The 18271-nt window shown below is 44.5% G+C and overlaps 1 protein-coding gene across 2 annotated transcripts in view; it reads right to left on the bottom strand.

The window, feature by feature from the left end:
• HAL (histidine ammonia-lyase) overlaps positions 1 to 18271 on the bottom strand; it is a 387900-nt gene that overhangs the window by 12069 nt on the left and 357560 nt on the right. For both annotated transcript variants that reach the window (XM_078675784.1, XM_078675792.1), the window contains one exon: positions 12226 to 12360. In XM_078675784.1, coding sequence (XP_078531910.1) covers positions 12226 to 12360 — 135 coding nt within the window. The remainder of the gene's footprint in view (positions 1 to 12225; positions 12361 to 18271) is intronic.

Genomic DNA, 18271 nt, shown 5'->3' with positions numbered 1-18271 from the left:
AGGCAACATGAGTTAAGCGAGCTATGAGAAGAGAGATCAGAGGGGACTTCTAGTGGCCTGATTTGGACAAGGAGGTGGATGGTAAGGTAACACCAATGTGTAGCTTGTGCATGGATTGACAAATGTTAACCCAAAACTGTATTCTAGCTGGTAAGGGAGCTTGTGAAACTCGGTAAAGCATGAGAAAAGATTGCATTCGACATTTCAGTGTGATATATACTGTGCATGGTGGAAACAACCATGTGCTGTTTGTAGTAAATTATTTTTTCATGATTGCCAGAAGTGAAGTTTGTAATCAAAGGTAATGATCAAAGTCTTGGGAGAATTATGTAAAATAAAGAATCGTCATCTATGATTATAACCGATAATGGAAAGCAGCTTGTTTCCCAATAAATTAAGGTGTTCTTGAAGAAATTGGGGTACGAACACCTCTATATCATCCACAAAGTATTAGGTTAGTGGAAAGTAGGAATAGGGTAATAAAAAAAGGGTTACAGCGTGCATTTTGTGATGATCATGACTTGAGGGTAGCCATGAGTGCGTTGATTTGGGTCTACCATACAACACTCAATATAGTTGCCGAAAAAACATCTTACAATTAATGTGTGGTACGGAGTTTTGATAACACTTGGGACAAAGCTGAATGGTAACTGGATCCGAAACAGGTGACACAGAATGAACCAGTGATGAAATAAATGACAGCGATGCAAGAAAACATAGTTCCAAAATGTTGAAGACAGGATGACAAGATCAGGAAGGAGCGGTCAGGGTTTTTTAAGCCACTTTAAGTGTAGACAATGGGTAAATAGTAGGCTTCTATGATTTTTTATTTATTATGCCTCCAAAATTCTCAAATGTCATATGTGAAATTCTATGCAAAATGTTGCACTACTTTTTCAGGAGGAGACTCGTTCAAGCAGAAAATGTTTCTCAGGAGGCTTCTTCTCATGACGTTTGAATCGGAGGTATACTTCTGGATCCAAATGTAATTTTTGCAAAAGTTATTGAAATTCCAGATCATTAATATTTACAAAATGAGATTTTGAAATTGTGCACAGGCTTGTCTGCACTTTTGCATACTTCTGATTGTGTCTTGAAGGATGTGAAGAGTTTCGGTTCTAGTGGTTGTTTGGATTTGAATGAGTGGGCCATAATTAAGGTCTGCAAGATCAAAGAGAATTCTATCATGGATAGAAGTCTACAATAAATGACTGTGCAGCTTTTCTGCAACCATGCTTGTGGGATTTCTTGGTGCCAAGTTGCTATACGCCTGTAAATAGTATATAGTGTTATAACAGAATAGGTTCCATTTTTTAAGGTCTTTTCCCGGACAGGATTTATCTACTCACTTTCATTGTTATTTTAAGTTTTTTATTTCACTATGTAAATACTGCAATATGTCAACTTGTTTAGTTTGTTATTAATGCGTAGGAAGATGGGTGTGCAATAGTCACCTTTCTAGCAGGTATTTTTTTTCTGGCAGTTTTCTTTCTTCAATCCTGTTCACCTCTTAGATACTTCCTCCCAAGTTCGATTAAGAGCTGCCTTCATGTTTACCACCTAAGTGTTTCTAAGCTGCTCTGCCGTTCATGTGACCATAATGCAGCCACAGTTTCTACATCATCCATTTTATTAGTTGTAGATCTGCTATTCTGGATCAATTGCACATTCCATCACCATGAACATCTTCGAAAGCAACACCAGGGCAAAAATAGACAATGGAAGAAGCCTGTGCTTGTGAATAATCATCTCCCATTTTGGACATCCACTGAAATGATTTGTGTAATCTCACCACCCAATGTACAATAGTAGTGGACTTTTTTGCCACAAGCCTATCTTCTTTTTGGAGGGGGCATGTGGGGAGGAAAAATCTTTCTTTCCATAACTCTATCCACACTGTTCAGCAGGGCACCAAATAAGGAGACTCTGTACACACCTGAAATATGGGGTGTGGGCCAGTCATCATGCAATGCAGACCTCTTGGTCAGGGCCCTGCTCTCTCCGCCTGCAGCTCCGCTGGTGAGTGCCACTGCCCGGGCTGTGCCGCACTCTCCATTGTGAGGGGTTCAAGGCCCTCCTCATACTCGGTTTGCTGTCCTGTTGTTTTTGTTCTGCCTTAAATGTAAGTGCATCAGTGTAACTGTTTGTGCCTTATTGTTTTTGCCTTGTTCTAATTGTGTAATCGTGCTCTTGCCTGTTTCTTGGCCACCTTTATGGCTTGTTTCCTGCCGCTGCTGCCCCCGTGGCCCCTCCCCCACTGATTCCTCGTTCCCGCCTCCCAGTTGTGATTCCCTCCCCCTTCCCTACATAATGGCGGCGGCTGCACGTAGCGGGCGCGGCAAAGGCAACCCCGTGTGCGCCCATACGTGACCCAACCACGACCAGCGCCAGGACCCCTGGATCTCTAACCTTCCACTGCTACGACACCGCCTCCCTCCTCGCACTCAACCATGGGAAGAACAACAACTGCCAGCGGCACCACCCATGAACAATTCTCCTGCCGTCACTGCCGCCAGACCTTCAACACCATCAGCACCCCCACGGCCATCACCCCAGCACTGAACGCCAACACCTCCGGAACCCTGAGGTGCATCCTCCTCAACGTGCACAGACACCCGGTTGAGATCTAGGACTTCCACAACACCCTATCACCAGATGTCACCTTCTTCACTGAAACTTAGAGCAATACCGCTTCCGCCCGACATCGCCACAACCATCCCTGACAGATACAAGATCCAGAGAAAAGCCCGCCACAACCGCCCAGGAGGAGGATTCGCCATCGCACACAAGAGCTCCCTCCGACTGTCCACCTCCACCATGAATGACTCCTTGTCCACCATCGAACACCTTCACTTCTAGATCCAGACCAGACCAGTCCCAGAACCACACTTCGTGGCACGCTCGCCTACCGACCCCCCGGACCGCGCGCATCGTTCACCACGACCATCACCGACCTCATCGCACCACGCACCATTGCATCCATGGACTACATACTCATTGGAGACCTGAACTTCCACCTCGACAACCCCAGCGACCCCCAACTCCACCACCCTCCTGGACAACCTTGCCAACATCGGCCTGAAATAGATAGTCACCACGCCCACCCACAAGGCAGGACACACCCTCGACCCCATCTTCGCAGGAGGTAACAGCATCCATTTCAGCCACACCATGCAACCCCCATGGATGGACCTCCACTGCGTACACTTAAATGTCAACTAACCCACCATCCCAAACCTGCACCACACCAAGGAACTGGAGCAAAATCACAGAGGAACAGCTGAACTCCACCCTCAGCCGCGACGCCCCCACCACCTCAACCAACGCTAACCTTGCGGCCAAAGAACTCCACAAATGGATCTTCAACTGCGCATATGAGCTTGCACCCCGACACAACTCCAACAGACAGTGCCCCAGGAAGGCCACCTGGTTCACCACTGACTTCCAAGAAACCAGACATACCTGCAGATGTCTTGAGAAGAACTGGAGAAACAACAAAACGCTAGAAGATCGCACCCCCTACAAGAACGCCATGACGGAGTACCACCAACGCATCAGATCCATCAAAAGGACCTTCATCCAAAACAAAATCCTCGCCAACTCCAGCAACTCCAAGGAACTCTTCAACGTCATCCAGGAATTCACCAAGCCCCCCAGCGAAACCACAGACATCACCCCCTCCTAGGACCTCGGCGACAAGTTCAAATCCTACTTACATCTGAAAATTGAGGGCCTTTATGACCACTTCAACAACCAAATACCTGACACCAAAACTACCTCCCTCCCCAGCCAGGTCTTGAGTGTCTTCTTGAAGATGTTCAGAGAGGGGGGCATGTCTGACGTCGATAGGAAGCTCATTCCAGGTCGTGACCTGTGAGTGGGATAGTATTGGGGGAGTGGGTCTCCCGTTATCATGCTAATGTTAGAACATCAGGGGGCCAGTAGCAATCAATGAGGAGTTGCCAATCAGTCCTCTTTTGACACTATACACAATGAAGAAAACTAATCTTAGATAAAGACAGCCGGGTTCTGGAGGATTGCACTGCCCAGTCAAGTCACGTAGGTTCCACAATATTGCCCACCTCAGATGGCCAGCTGCCACTTGACCACAACGTTAAACATTCATTCAAGGGGTATGAGAGGCAATATATATACAAAGTAAATCACAAAGTCTGTGTTTAGAGAAAGAAATGACAACATTGCTGTTTGTAGCCTTGGTGTGTCTTTAATACAGATGTGCTTAGTTTTCATAGATGGTAGGTAATGAAGAATTTACCTCTGTCTCTGTCATATGGGTCCGTGTCAGAGGCAAGAGGTGTTTGCGTTAATTGCTTCGTATGCGGGCCGTGTTCGGTGGAGTCTAGTCCTGGTGGGAGATCACTCCCTCCTGCCAGGACTAGACGCCACCGGACACGGCCCGCATACGAAGCAATTAACGCAAACACCTCTAGCCTCTGACACGGACTCATACGATAGAGAAAACCAAGCACATCTGTATTATAGACACACCAAGGCTACAAACAGCAACGTGGACTTCTTTCTCTAAACACAGACTCTGTGATTTACTTTGTGTGTGTGTGTGTGTGTGTGTGTATATATATATATATATATATATATATATATATATATATATATTCACTGAAAAAACCATAGGTTAGAGACCATATATAGTTAGCTGGACATTTTATTGACATAAAACCAATGAAATTCCATATATAGTTAGTTGCACTAACTATATATCGCGCACCCGCAATCCACTGCTGATGATGTCACATATTACATCAATCATGACATGGTCAGTGACATCACTGTTGACATCACTGATGACATCTCAAATGACATCACTGATGACATCACTGATGACATCTCAAATGACATCACTGATGACATCATCTAGAGTCTGTGTGTTTTTGTAAAGTTTAAATATGTTTTACATATTGAAGAATGAGTGGATGTATGGAAGACTGAGTGTGTGTGTGGCTGGCTGGGAGGTGTGTGACTCTGTGCATATCAATGTGTACTTGTATCAGTGATTGTATAAGAGGGTAAGTATGTGTTAGTATATGTGTGAAAAGTATGGTGTTCTGTGTTTAACTGTAAAGATGAGGAAATCGAAGTGTGATTGATTCTTCACAGGACTGACTAGGTGTATGAGTGCATATGATAGTGTTGTAATAATGAGTGACTGTATGTATGAGTGATTGTATGGGTGAATGAGTGAATGTGTGTGTAGACGTAGGAATCAGTGAGTGCGTATGTAGTAACTGGTATTGGTGTGTCATGATGTCATCAGTGATGTCATTTGAGATGTCATCAGTGATGTCATTTGAGATGTCATCAGTGATGTCATCAGTGATGTCACTGAAGTATGGTGTTCTGTGTTTAACTGTATAGATGAGGAAATGGAAGTGTGATTGATTCTTTACAGGACTGACTAGGTGTGTGAGTAACTCCATGGATGAGTGGCAGTGTGTGAGTGTCTGCATAGGTGTATGAGTGCATATGATAGTGTTGTAATAATGAGTGACTGTATGTATGAGTGATTGTATGGGTGAATGAGTGAATGTGTGTGTAGACGTAGGAATCAGTGAGTGCGTATGTAGTAACTGGTATTGGTGTGTCATGATGTCATCAGTGATGTCATTTGAGATGTCATCAGTGATGTCATCAGTGATGTCATTTGAGATGTCATCAGTGATGTCATCAGTGATGTCACTGACCATGTCATGAATGATGTAATATGTGACATCATCAGCAGTGGATTGCGGGTGCGCGATATATAGTTAGTGCAACTAACTATATATGGAATTTCATTGGTTTTATGTCAATAAAATGTCCAGCTAACTATATATGGTCTCTAACCTATGGTTTTTTCAGTGAATTTTCAAGGTTTTGTAAATGCAAATTCCTAACTATATATGGTCTATAACCTATGGTTTTTCAGTGAATTTCATTGGTTTTTTAAAAGCTAATATCTATAGCTGTAAAATATATTCTTTATTACGTGACGTAGTACGTAGCCACGTGAGACGCCTCATGACGCGTCGCATAACCGTGACGTATCGGCTCTGCAGCGCAAACAAAACCCGTAACGTAAGCGTGCCGGAGCACGCTTACAGATATATATATTTTTTTTAACCTTAATTAGACAAAATCCACACGTGCACATATCTTGAGGCCTTGCAAAGGCACATCAAACAAAACAGTCCCTACAAATTTGCCAAGTTTGCTGGAAATCTATTCCCTTAATTTTTTTTTTACTGTTTTTCTTGGTTTTCCCCTTGTTACGCTTACCAGGACGCTACCCGGTACGCGAACCGGACGCTCCAAAAACACAAGATGGCGGACTCCCGTTACGCTGCCGGTTAGCTGCCCGGTTCGCGTACCGGGAAGCGCCTCTACCGCGAAAAATCGCGGGGGACTTTAATATCCCCCTCATCAATCCTAGGGGGTCAGGAGGGGTTTGCCTTGCCCCCTTTCCTTCATTTCCCCCTTCTTTTTTCACCACATCTTGTCTCTCGAACCTACCGAGAGACAAGATGGCGGCCGCTCCGGACTGTTTACAATGTTGACAGCTACGCTGCCGGTTAGCTGCCCGGTTAGCTGCCCGGTGAGCTGCCCGGTGAGCTGCCCGGTTCGCGTACCGGGACGCGCCTCTACGGCGTAAAAGCGCAAAAAAAAATTTTTTTTTAATTTTTTGCCCCGCGGGGGACTTTAATATCCCCCTCATCAATCCTAGGGGGTCAGGAGTGGTCTACCTTGCCCCCTTTCCTTCATTTCCCCCTTTGTTTTTCACCACATCTTGTCTCTCGATCGTACCGAGAGACAAGATGGCGGCCGCTCCGGACTGTTTAGAATGTTGACAGACACCGGAGAGCCAATCAGCTTCGCTTCGCGAAGTTCCGTTACGCGTCAGGTACGCGAACCGGGGCGCTAACCGGAGCGCTGTCACAGATATATATATTTTTTTAAACGTTCATTTCTCAAAATCCACTGGAGCACATATATTGAGACATAGCAAAGGCACGTCGGGCAAACCATATCTACAATTTTGCCAAGTTTCATGTAAATTTATTCAGCCGTTCGAGCTAAAAGTGAGTCTAACCGCCCCATGGAAAAATGAATGGGAAAAACGCATTTTGGGACCCCCCTTTTTTCTCTGCCCCCCCTTGACGAAACCCCCCCCAAATTTTTAGGGGCTGCTCAGAAACAAAATGTGCCATTTTCCTGAAAATTTCAGCCAATTCTGTCCACAAACGCCAAAGTTATTAGACATAGAATTTTCAGAAATCCCATAGAGAAAAAATCCTAACTATATATACCCACTGGCTATCGCCAGTAGGTAATATACATATATAAACATATATAATCTGCATATCTATATAAATATAAATGCATGCATACATATACATATATGCATACATATGCATGTTATTTACATGAAAGTTTTAAAAACACTAATAAAAGCAAAGCTAAAAAGCCACCTCATTACAAACAGAATGGCTTTAACTTAAACGAGGGCAAGATCTATTGCATTTTCAATGCTTGTTTACTTCGGTTCTATCAAGAAGGCATTCAGATGTGTCACACATTTGCCATAAATTCTGAATGTTAGCACTCTAGTTGCTCATTAGATCACTGTAGTAAAGCTAGTGCTCACCAGGGAAGTCTGCTGCTAATCATGGTTTGCAGCCATTTTCCCGCATTTTTTATCCCGCAGACTTTCAGTCCGCATACCATTATCCCGCAAGGTCATTGACCTCGCATACCATTATCCCGCATTTTTTCAAAACGCATGTGCATTTATCGCGCATGCCTTTACAAAGAATTACGTTTTAAAGGCATGTATGGTAAATGCATTTGCGTTGTGAAAACCACGATGACGAGAGAGGTAAGTGGGTTTGTGTTAATTTTTTCGTGGGTTAGTGATTGTGTAGTGTAGTGTAGTGTTGTGTAGTGTAGTGTTGTGTTAGTGTAGTGTAGAGTTGTGGTGGTTGTTTAGTGTAGGGTCATGCTGGGGGTAGTGTTTTAGGGTTTAGGGTTGTGTTGTAGTGTTTGCGTAGTGTAGGGTCATGCTGGGGGTAGTGTTTTAGGGTTTAGGGTAGTGTTGTAGTGTTTGCGTAGTGTAGGGTCATGCTGGGGGTAGTGTTTTAGGGTTTAGGGTTGTGTTGTAGTGTTTGCGTAGTGTAGGGTCATGCTGGGGTGTAGTGTTTTAGAGTTTTGGGTAGTGTTGTAGTGTTTGCGTAGTGTAGGGTCATGCTGGGGTGTAGTGTTTTAGGGTTTTGGGTAGTGTTGTAGTGTTTGCGTAGTGTAGGGTCATGCTGGGGGTAGTGTTTTAGGTAGTGTTGTAGTGTTTGCGTAGTGTAGGGTCATGCTGGGGGTAGTGTTTTAGGGTTTTGGGTAGTGTTGTAGTGTTTGCGTAGTGTAGGGTCATGCTGGGGGTAGTGTTTTAGGGTTTTGGGTAGTGTTGTATTGTTTGCGTAGTGTAGGGTCATGCTGGGGGTAGTGTTTTAGGGTTTTGGGTAGTGTTGTAGTGTTTGCGTAGTGTAGGGTCATGCTGGGGGTAGTGTTTTAGGGTTTAGGGTAGTGTAGTGTTTGCGTAGTGTAGGGTCATGCTGGGGGTAGTGTTTTAGGGTTTAGGGTAGTGTTGTAGTGTTTGCGTAGTGTAGGGTCATGCTGGGGGTAGTGTTTTAGGGTTTAGGGTAGTGTTGTAGTGTTTGCGTAGTGTAGGGTCATGCTGGGGGTAGTGTTTTAGGGGTTAGGGTAGTGTTGTAGTGTTTGCGTAGTGTAGGGTCATGCTGGGGGTAGTGTTTTACGGTTTAGGGTAGTGTTGTAGTGTTTGCGTAGTGTAGGGTCATGCTGGGGTGTAGTGTTTTAGGGTTTTGGGTAGTGTTGTAGTGTTTGCGTAGTGTAGGGTCATGCTGGGGGTAGTGTTTTAGGGTTTAGGGTAGTGTTGTAGTGCTTGCGTAGTGTAGGGTCATGCTGGGGTGTAGTGTTTTAGGGTTTTTGGTAGTGTTGTAGTGTTTGCGTCGTGTAGGGTCATGCTGGGGGTAGTGTTTTAGGGTTTAGGGTAGTGTTGTAGTGTTTGCGTAGTGTAGGGTCATGCTGGGGGTAGTGTTTTAGGGTTTAGGGTTGTGTTGTAGTGTTTGCGTAGTGTAAGGTCATGCTGGGGGTAGTGTTTTAGGGTTTAGGGTTGTGTTGTGGTGTTTGTGTAGTGTAGGGTCATGCTGGGGGTAGTGTTTTAGGGTTTAGGGTAGTGTTGTAGTGTTTGCGTAGTGTAGGGTCATGCTGGGGTGTAGTGTTTTAGGGTTTTGGGTAGTGTTGTAGTGTTTGCGTAGTGTAGGGTCATGCTGGGGGTAGTGTTTTAGGGTTTAGGGTAGTGTTGTAGTGTTTGTGTAGTGTAGGGTCATGCTGGGGGTAGTGTTTTAGGGTTTAGGGTAGTGTTGTACTGTTTGTGTAGTGTAGGGTCATGCTGGGGGTAGTGTTTTAGGGTTTAGGGTAGTTTAGTTGTTTAGTGTATGCTAAAGGCATATTCGTTCTAAAAGTTTTCGTTATTTTAATTTGCGGCCTAATAGTACATGCGGGATTTTTTTGGCGGACTGATGGTATGCGGGATTTCGTCATATATTCGCTAATCATACTTTCTATGGCAAAATGAACCCCCTCATTTTGTTCCTTTTTAAATTAAATGTTTTAAGAGTTACCACTTTATTCCAATCAAGATGGCTTCAGGTGTGCCATACCTTTATAATAAGTAGGACTGTTAGCACTCTAGTTGTTCTTTAGAACACTCTGGGACATTCAGTCATTGGGCTATAGTTGGGCTACATCTGGCTGATATTTGGGCTAAATTTGTTTTTTTTTGTCTCTGGTGGCCATCTTTGGGCTACATTGGGCTACATTTGGGCTCCAACATATATATAGCCCAATGTAGCCCAATATATATTTTTCAAAGTTAATTTTCGTAAAAACCACTGGTGCCTATATCTTGAGACATAGCAAAGGCACATCGGGCTACCAGTCCCTACAATTTTGCCAAGTTTGGTGTAAATCCATTCAGCCGTTCAGGCTAAAAGTGAGGCCAACCGCCCTATGGAAAATTGCATGGGAAAAACACGTTTTGGGACCCCCCTTTTTTCTCGGCCCCCCCTTGACGAAACCCCCCCAAATTTTCAGGGGCTGCTCAGAAACAAAATGTTCCATTTTCCTGAAAATTTCAGCCAATTCTGTCCTCAAACGCCAAAGTTATTCGACATAGAATTTTCAAAAATCCCATAGGAAAAAAATCCTAACTATATATACCTACTGGCGATGTAATATATATATATATATATATATATATATATATATATATATATATATATATATATATATATATATATATATATATATATATATATATATATCCTCTCATACCCCTTGAATGAACAATGAAGAAAATGTTTAACTTACAACAAACACTTAACTGATGAACTTAACAGACACACCTATTTCACCCACTAAAACTAACATGTTGCAGCCAAAACAGCTAGAAAACAGTTCCCGTAAATGTCATGTCAGACACCCTCGCCTGGCCTTTGAAAAAACTTCAGGTGAACTTCAAGTCCCAGAATGCAGCCTGCATTAGGCTGCCAGGCACACAATCTGTTTATATTTATGCATAAGGCAGGTGTGTGAGTCTTACTACGACTGGCTGTGGCCGGCTGGGTCTCCTGTTAACAAGACCCCCCCCCCCTCAGGCCTGCCTAGGGCACCCAGCGGGAGGGTAGGTGCCAGACACAGGAGCCTTGGCAAAGTGAAAACACAATGAACAGAAAACCCCAGAAAGGTTAATTCACTTAGAGAAGACAAGCAGTCGGCAGGGATGGAGGGTGGGGGAATAAAGTGTTTTAACATTGAATGCTCTCCTTGTGTAAGCACCGGCTGCCTCAGAAGCACACAATTAGCTTTGGGACCTTTCTTTAATGCAGTCACCTCTTCTGGTGAAGGGTGCCCCCACCCAGGGCCCCAGGACAATCTGTTTTGTATTACTTGTGGCAGTAGACTCTGCTATGCGGCGGAAGGTGACGTTTTTGCCAAAACTCCTCATTCCAAGTGGAGCGCAGAATAGGCAATACTCAGCTCCACCGGCAGAGTGAAGTTTACTACCCTCCACTAGTTATTATGGAGTTGGAGCATGTAGTAATGCCTGCTTGGGCTGCACTGCCCCCCTTTTTTCACTGAAATAATATCCCTGTTGTCAAGTAGGTTTCCTGCCTCCCTTGGGGTAGATTCATGCTAACCGCACCCAAGATATACCCCAAAGCAGGGCAGAAAGACTGCTGAGCCCCCTCAATTTTTTTTAATAATTTTCCCTGGTGTCTAATGGGTTTTCTAACTTCACCCTCCTCACCCCCAGAAAAGGGGATTTAGAGTAAAGTCTCTCAATTTGCATCCCTGAGCGACAGAATGATTAGTTTAGCTATTTGGAGTGGGTCCAATGCCAGGGTGGGCCACCACACACCCTTTTTTTCCTTACTCCCTTGCATCTAGTGTGCTTTCTGCTCCTTAAGGGGCAGCTTATGTGAAATTAAACACATTTAGAAAGTATCCTTCAATATAAAAAACAAATAGAAATATTTGTACTGGCACAAAAGATTCTAACTGAAGAATCCTACAGTTGTCATTTTCACCCTGGTTTTGTATTACAGATGGAGTGTTTGTCTATCTGATACCTTTCAGGAAAATAATTGGTAAATGTGTAAATGTGTAATGTAACAAAATCTGACATCAAACACCAATTAAAAAAATAAAAGCTTTAAAGGGAAGGTTCATCAATAGATTACTCTCTGTTCAACTCTTTAGCAAGGTGAGAGCAAACTGGGAAAGCGGTAGTCAATATTACTAGACTGTGCAAAACTTGTCACAATTATAGATAATAGACTTTCTGTATTTGAAATGCATCAACTAGATTTTAAATTCCATGATTTTTCAATATTTGATTTTAAAACTTTTTTGTTAAACCCAACCAATATATTCAGGAAGTATGTATGACGGTTTAGTCTGAGAGAAAGAAAACTTGCATGCTTCAAACGTATGTAACTATGGATGCAATGCACAAAATAGAGACACTCAGAGGATCTATCTATCATTTACGGATTTCCGTGTTCAAGATATGAATGGATAGGATTTCTGTGTATAGAGCTGCACAACCTGGTATATTAGGAGAAACAGTTGAAGGTTTACCTTGTTCCACGTGTTCTATAACTCGTAGACATTTTCTCGCGGCCCAACCGCCCATGGACACATGATCCTCAGTAGCAGCACTAGTGGAGAGAGAATCCACTGAAGAGGGATGACACAGGGCCTTATTCTCAGAAACTGTGAAAAGAAATACACTGTTTAGAAACAATGCTGAAACAAGTTTACATCAGTTTAAGTGAGCCTGCTAAGTGATACATTTGAATTTTAAGTCATCTGGTTCAATTCAATTAAGGAAGTTAGATCAGTTCATAACGCATCTGCAAACCTAAATTAAATTAGGTTCTAGTGTCTCCTTCTTAGGTTGAATGATTGAGTTCACCTGTCTGTTTCCTGGTTCCTGCTGTTTGGGGGAGCCGCTTGATTGCCGCAGGGGAGACTTCAACCCCCATCACCACTTGCAGGACTTCATTGCATTGAAGCGCATTGTGGCACGCACATGGGCCAAGGGTGGGCCCATCCATGCCCGAAGGAGGCCCTCCCTTGAACGTTGAGGGGGCTCATCATGGGCAAGAAAAAGGAGACTGCTGCTCCTACTGTAGAGGTAACTACTATATCTCTGGACACCTTTTCAGCCAAGGCAAATATGGCTCTGGAAATGGGGATTGCTCTTACCGAAAAGAGGCTTTCCCTGGGTGAGGGGATTGGGTGGGTAACCGACGACCTCCTTTTATCTCAAAGGGGGCAATGTTCTTGCCGGTATTGAGCCGCAAGAACTGCAGGAACAATTAACAGACACTTTGCCTGCCTCCCAAACCTCAATGGCAACCCCTAGTGCATTCTGTGCCACTGAAGCTCTTCACTTACTTGTGTTATCTGGAACTAATGGCAAAAGGAAAAGAGGATCTGCCAAAATAACCCTCACATGCCCAGCCAAAAAAACTAAAAAGGCTGCTTCCTCTTTGGGATCACCAGTACCGCTAATCAGTAACGGCCTGCATCAGGATGCAACAACATTTTCCTTAAATTGCCAAGAATTTCAAGTCAACTTTAAACAATCATTGCAGCCGATTTTCGAGTGTTTGAACTCTATAGACTGCACAATTGAAGGACTGATATCTAGTAGGGCACCACAACATTCTCTGGGTGGTGTGAACTGTGTTCCCGCTAACATTAACTCTGTATCTGCTGTCTCAAACAAACCAGTTACACTCTGTAAATCAAGTAATTTTAATATTCACATTCTATGTCACATTCTATGTCAGAGCTGCAAAAGTATTGATTGCTGTTACCACATCATACCAGGGCTCGCCAAGTACGGCTACTCCTACTAATACTACAAATTTGCCAGCCCCAACTCTTGGTTATACAGAAACTACTATAAGACATAGTTTCTCCCAGTCACATCGCTCAGATAATGTTGTAAAGGAGCATATATCTAGGATGGGTCTGTACTGAAAAACACCCATCATTACCTTAATCTATCCCCTGCAGCTTGTTCCTTTGTACTAATACTGACAGCATATAGAGAGTGTGTGAAAGATCTTTTGGCCCTTTGAGAAAACCGTGGCTGAAGCAATTCCAAGAAATACACATAGCATAGGCATGAGTGAGCTATGTAGTCAGCCCCTGACTCAATAGTAAAATGAGATGCCTTAAGAATAAAACAGTCTTATTGTGAGGCAGTCCAAACGTGGGAAGTGCACCAGACAAACTCCCCTTACAGGTAAGTTCTTGAACCACAAGAGCACACCAAGGTTGGAACTATACATGAACAGGATGCACCTGTGCCAGTCAAAATGTTTATATGTGCAATATATGTTTGGGGTTCTGCCCTTGAGATCACACACTTCCAAATGGGCCAATGTACCTCTCCAGACCAATTCCTGCCCAAATTGCCCAAATGTAATGGAAACAGAGGCCCTTTTTATGATATTCTGTCCTCTATACAGGAAGGCCCAGAAAAAACGGTTGTTGGTTGCATGTAATCTCATGGGTGTGAGACATTACTGGGAAGCGGAGAGACTCTTTAAGAGTGACACTAGAGAACTTTTAGCTTTGCTGGTCTCCAAGTATTTGCATATTGCTTGGGTATTAAGAAAGAAGGCCATTTTCAACCCCGAAGCATGATAGCCCTGCCAGGATATCTTCTCTCCTCGACGGTCTTGTTCCTTACTCCCTATCTATTGATCCATCTTCCTATCTAACTAATGATTATGATATGACGCAGTTTTTTTCTGCATAGCCCCCTTTGACTGCTATTTTGAACATCCCTCTGTTGTAAATATATGAATTTACCTTGACTGGTGGGAGTCCTGAAGGCTGTGTCTTTACTCTAGAGAGTGTCTGGATTTATCAGACACAAGGAAAGCAGGCACTAGCACGTTGGTGGAAACTATGGACAGCAGGTGGTACTTCACCCAAAGACTTTATAGTTTCCCACAGTAGCCATCAAATTGTATAATTGGTTGCCTTGCCAGACCTAAAACCTATTCAGTCAGATGATGTCCCTTCCTCTCTTTTTAATGTCGATAGATTGACTTTTAAAAAAAAAAAGATATTTATTGATTCGAAAATCAGGGCAAAAATACATTCATAAGGTATTCACACATGGCTGCAATCAGGGCAATACATTAAAGCAACGCTACACAGTCCCACATCAATACATTGAAAAGAACAATACACTAGCCCTCCTCCCTTATCCCGCCGGCATTACATTCATGTCACGGTGATACATGATCTGCTACGAGTTCTGGTGGGTCACAGATATATCCTCTAAACTTGTTCCATGCTCCCCACACCTTCTCCCATTTTCGGGGACAACCATGATGGATAAAAAAAGCCTTTTCGGCCACCATTGCCTCATCCATATCCTTGCACCATTTCCTTAGTGTAGGCGTTTCATCCGCTCCCCATAACATAGCAATGTTGCGTTTAGCGACAGTCATACCCAGCATCGCCCAATCCTGCTCCTGGTGAGTGAGGTTGTTTGGTTCCCACACATTTAATAGACAGCGTCGTGGTTCTGGCAATACCGAGATTTCCGCCGCCTGAGATATGGTGCGCATTACCTTGGCCCAGTATGCTACAATATGGGGACAATCCCAGATAGTGTAAAAAAATGTACCCTCCTCCCCACATTTCCGTAAACAGTATTGGTGTTGGGCTTTCCCCATTGCATAGAGTCATTCTAGTGTGATATGTGCGGTGTAGTACTTTGAGTTGGACCAGTCTGAGCCGTGAGGGTATGGCTGTTTCACGTGGCGATCATAGTGCCTCTTGCCATTCTGACTCGTCAAAGTCGCCCACATCCCGGGAACATTTCTGTCGCAACTTGGATGTCGGGTCTGGCAAATTGTTGACTAATTTGCGGTATGTAAAGGAAGTCACCCTATTACTCATGTGCTCAGTCAGGAGTCTATCCTCCAATGGAGTGGCCTCTGGTACTGTGGTGCCCGGCGCTAAGATCGCCTGAAGCGCGTGCCGGATTTGGAGATATCTGAACTTCTCTATCTGCGCCATGCCATACTGGGCTTCCAATTGTGTGAATTCGACCACCGCACCCCTCTTCCAGAGATCCCCCACTGTGGAAATACCAATATTATCCCAGTTTTGAAACCCCTTATTGTTCCGGAGTCGTCACAGCCTTTGTGAGTCCCACAGTTGCGTCATTTGTGTGATAATTCCTGCACATTTTAATCGAGCCTGCGCTTGGTACCATATATGAATTGTGTGTGCCGTCGAACCAATCAAACCGGGGGGCCTACGTTTGCTATATAGGGCTGACATCAATCCGCCCTCCTCTAATTCCTGTCTATCTGCTTGGTACGCAGGTTCGTCATGTTGGGCATGTATCCAGTAGTTAATTATTTTAAGATGCGCCGCCCAGTAGTACAGCTGCATGTTTGGAATTGCTATCCCCCCATCGTACAAGCTACGTATCAACTTGTCCTGGGCGATCGGTGCTGGGTTGTTCCCCCACAATAAACCGGAGACTTCAGCTGCTATGGCTTTGAAGTAGGCCTGTGGGACTAAGAATGGTGTGTTTTCGAGGACATATAGAAAACGGGGGAGCGTCATCATTTTGTAAAGTGCTGCCTTGCCCAGCAGCGTGAGGGGAAGATTACCCCAGACCGTCGCATCACGCTTAAAGCGTTCCAACGGAGGCCTTAGATTTTTTGCATAGAGCCAGGTGTTGCGTAAATGCCTAGGTATTTGAAGGCTTCATCAGTAATCCGCAATGGGCCATCCGAAGGAAGCAATGGTGGCGGACCCTTCAGCACATACAGCACGGACTTGGACCATTTAATAGTGTACCCTGACACTCCACCAAATTTTTCGCATACATTCAGAAGCTCTAGGATGGATTTTCTAGGGGAGGCTAAATATAGAAGTACATTATCTGCATATAACGATATGCGATCTTCCTAGGTATCGGTCCACCGGAGCCCCCAGATTGAGGGTTCCCATCTGATCCACACCGCCTGTGGTTCTAGAGCCAACGCTAATAATAAGGGGGACAGTGGACACCCCTGTATGGTTCCCCGGGACAGCGGGAAGTCCCTTGATATGTGTCCGTTATAGAACAAAAACACCCGCGCACATCACAGTCACTATTATCCTTGAGCAATCCACAATTTTGTCCAATGCGTATTCTTGCAAGCACACTCCTTTTTATTCCAAGAGAGTCGCGTTGTGTAGAGAAAGGTAGCTTTTATATCCTTTTATTACAACAAAGTGCTTCACAGCCGATGCGCGTTTCGCCCTTTGCAGGCTTCCTCAAGGCCAAATTTCAAAATCTACAGCACTAGCAAAGTTTAGATTTGAGCTAAAAACTCTACGTAATTCTGTGGATAAAATTTTTGAAAAAGCTTCTTATCAATGTCACCTAGTGTATAATCCAATCATTCTCAGCACAAGTCACTATACGCAGTAGTCTTCATGTTTTAGGATCCAGGAGCCATGATAAGTTCCATTGTGAACGCCATTTGTCCCAGCAACCTCCGTGTCCAATTTCCCGGCAAAGTGTCCGTTGGCCACCACATGCGCCAGCGGATTAGTATAAAGCAGACGAATCCGGGCACAGAACTTTGGACCGAGGCCCAGGTGTCACAGGGCTGCAAATAAGTACGGCCATTCCATCACATCAAACGCCATACTTGCGTCCAGGGAGAGAATGACTGCGGGTTCCTGAAGGGATGATCTCCGAGCCAGCACCGCCTGCAATCGCCGTTGGTTAAATGCTGTGCTCCACTGGGGCATGAACCCGGATTGATCGGATTGTATCAGGGACGTTAGAAGGGGGTTCAGCCGTAGCGCCAGTAGCTTGGCCAATATTTTGGCTTCAGTGTTGATCAACGACATCGGGCGGTAGGAACTGCAATCCTCCGGGGGTTTGCCCGGCTTAGGGATCGCTATGATTGTGGCTAACCGCTGATCTTGTGGCAGTTCTCCCTTTTTGAGACTGTCTGGAAACATGTTCAAGAGGAAAGGGGCCGTCAAGCCTGCAGTTTGTTTCTAAAGTTCGATGGGATCCCGTTTGGCCACACCGCCTTACCGGATGCTAGGAAGCCAATAGCCGCCTGCACTTCCTCAACTGTAAGGTCGGCTTCCAAAAATAGTGCCGCCTCAGTTGTGAGTTTTGGCATAGCCAGGTCTTGAATATATTCCAGTGCTTCCTCAATCGTGAATGCTGAACGTGAAGCATATACGCGCTCAAAGTGGTCGGCCAACGTCTCCAATATGTCATTTGGAGCAGCCACCAGGAAGTCTGTGGGCGTACGCAGCTGGGCAATTGTTCTATCTGCTGTTTCCTTTTTATCTAGCAAGGCTAGTAATTTGCCCACCTTATTCCCCAATTCATATACCCTGTGGCGCGTGGCCTGGAGTCTGGCAGTGACCATCTCTTTCTGATACGCCACAAATTCACTTTGCTTGAGGCGCACCCTTTGTGAGGTATGGGACGTTGGGTGTTCTGCATGTTGAATCGTTGCGGCTTCTAGGTCTGATTCTATACCCTCTAGTTCTGCCCGTTTTCCCCTTTTGTACCCTGTGATCGAGGCCATAGCAACCGTTTTATAGGCCTCCCATA

Source organism: Lissotriton helveticus, chromosome 1_1 (genome assembly GCF_964261635.1).
Source record: "Lissotriton helveticus chromosome 1_1, aLisHel1.1, whole genome shotgun sequence".
NCBI classification, from domain to species: domain Eukaryota; kingdom Metazoa; phylum Chordata; class Amphibia; order Caudata; family Salamandridae; genus Lissotriton; species Lissotriton helveticus.
The sequence above is the reverse complement of the archived record's forward strand: the minus strand, read 5'-3'. Positions and strand labels throughout refer to the sequence as shown.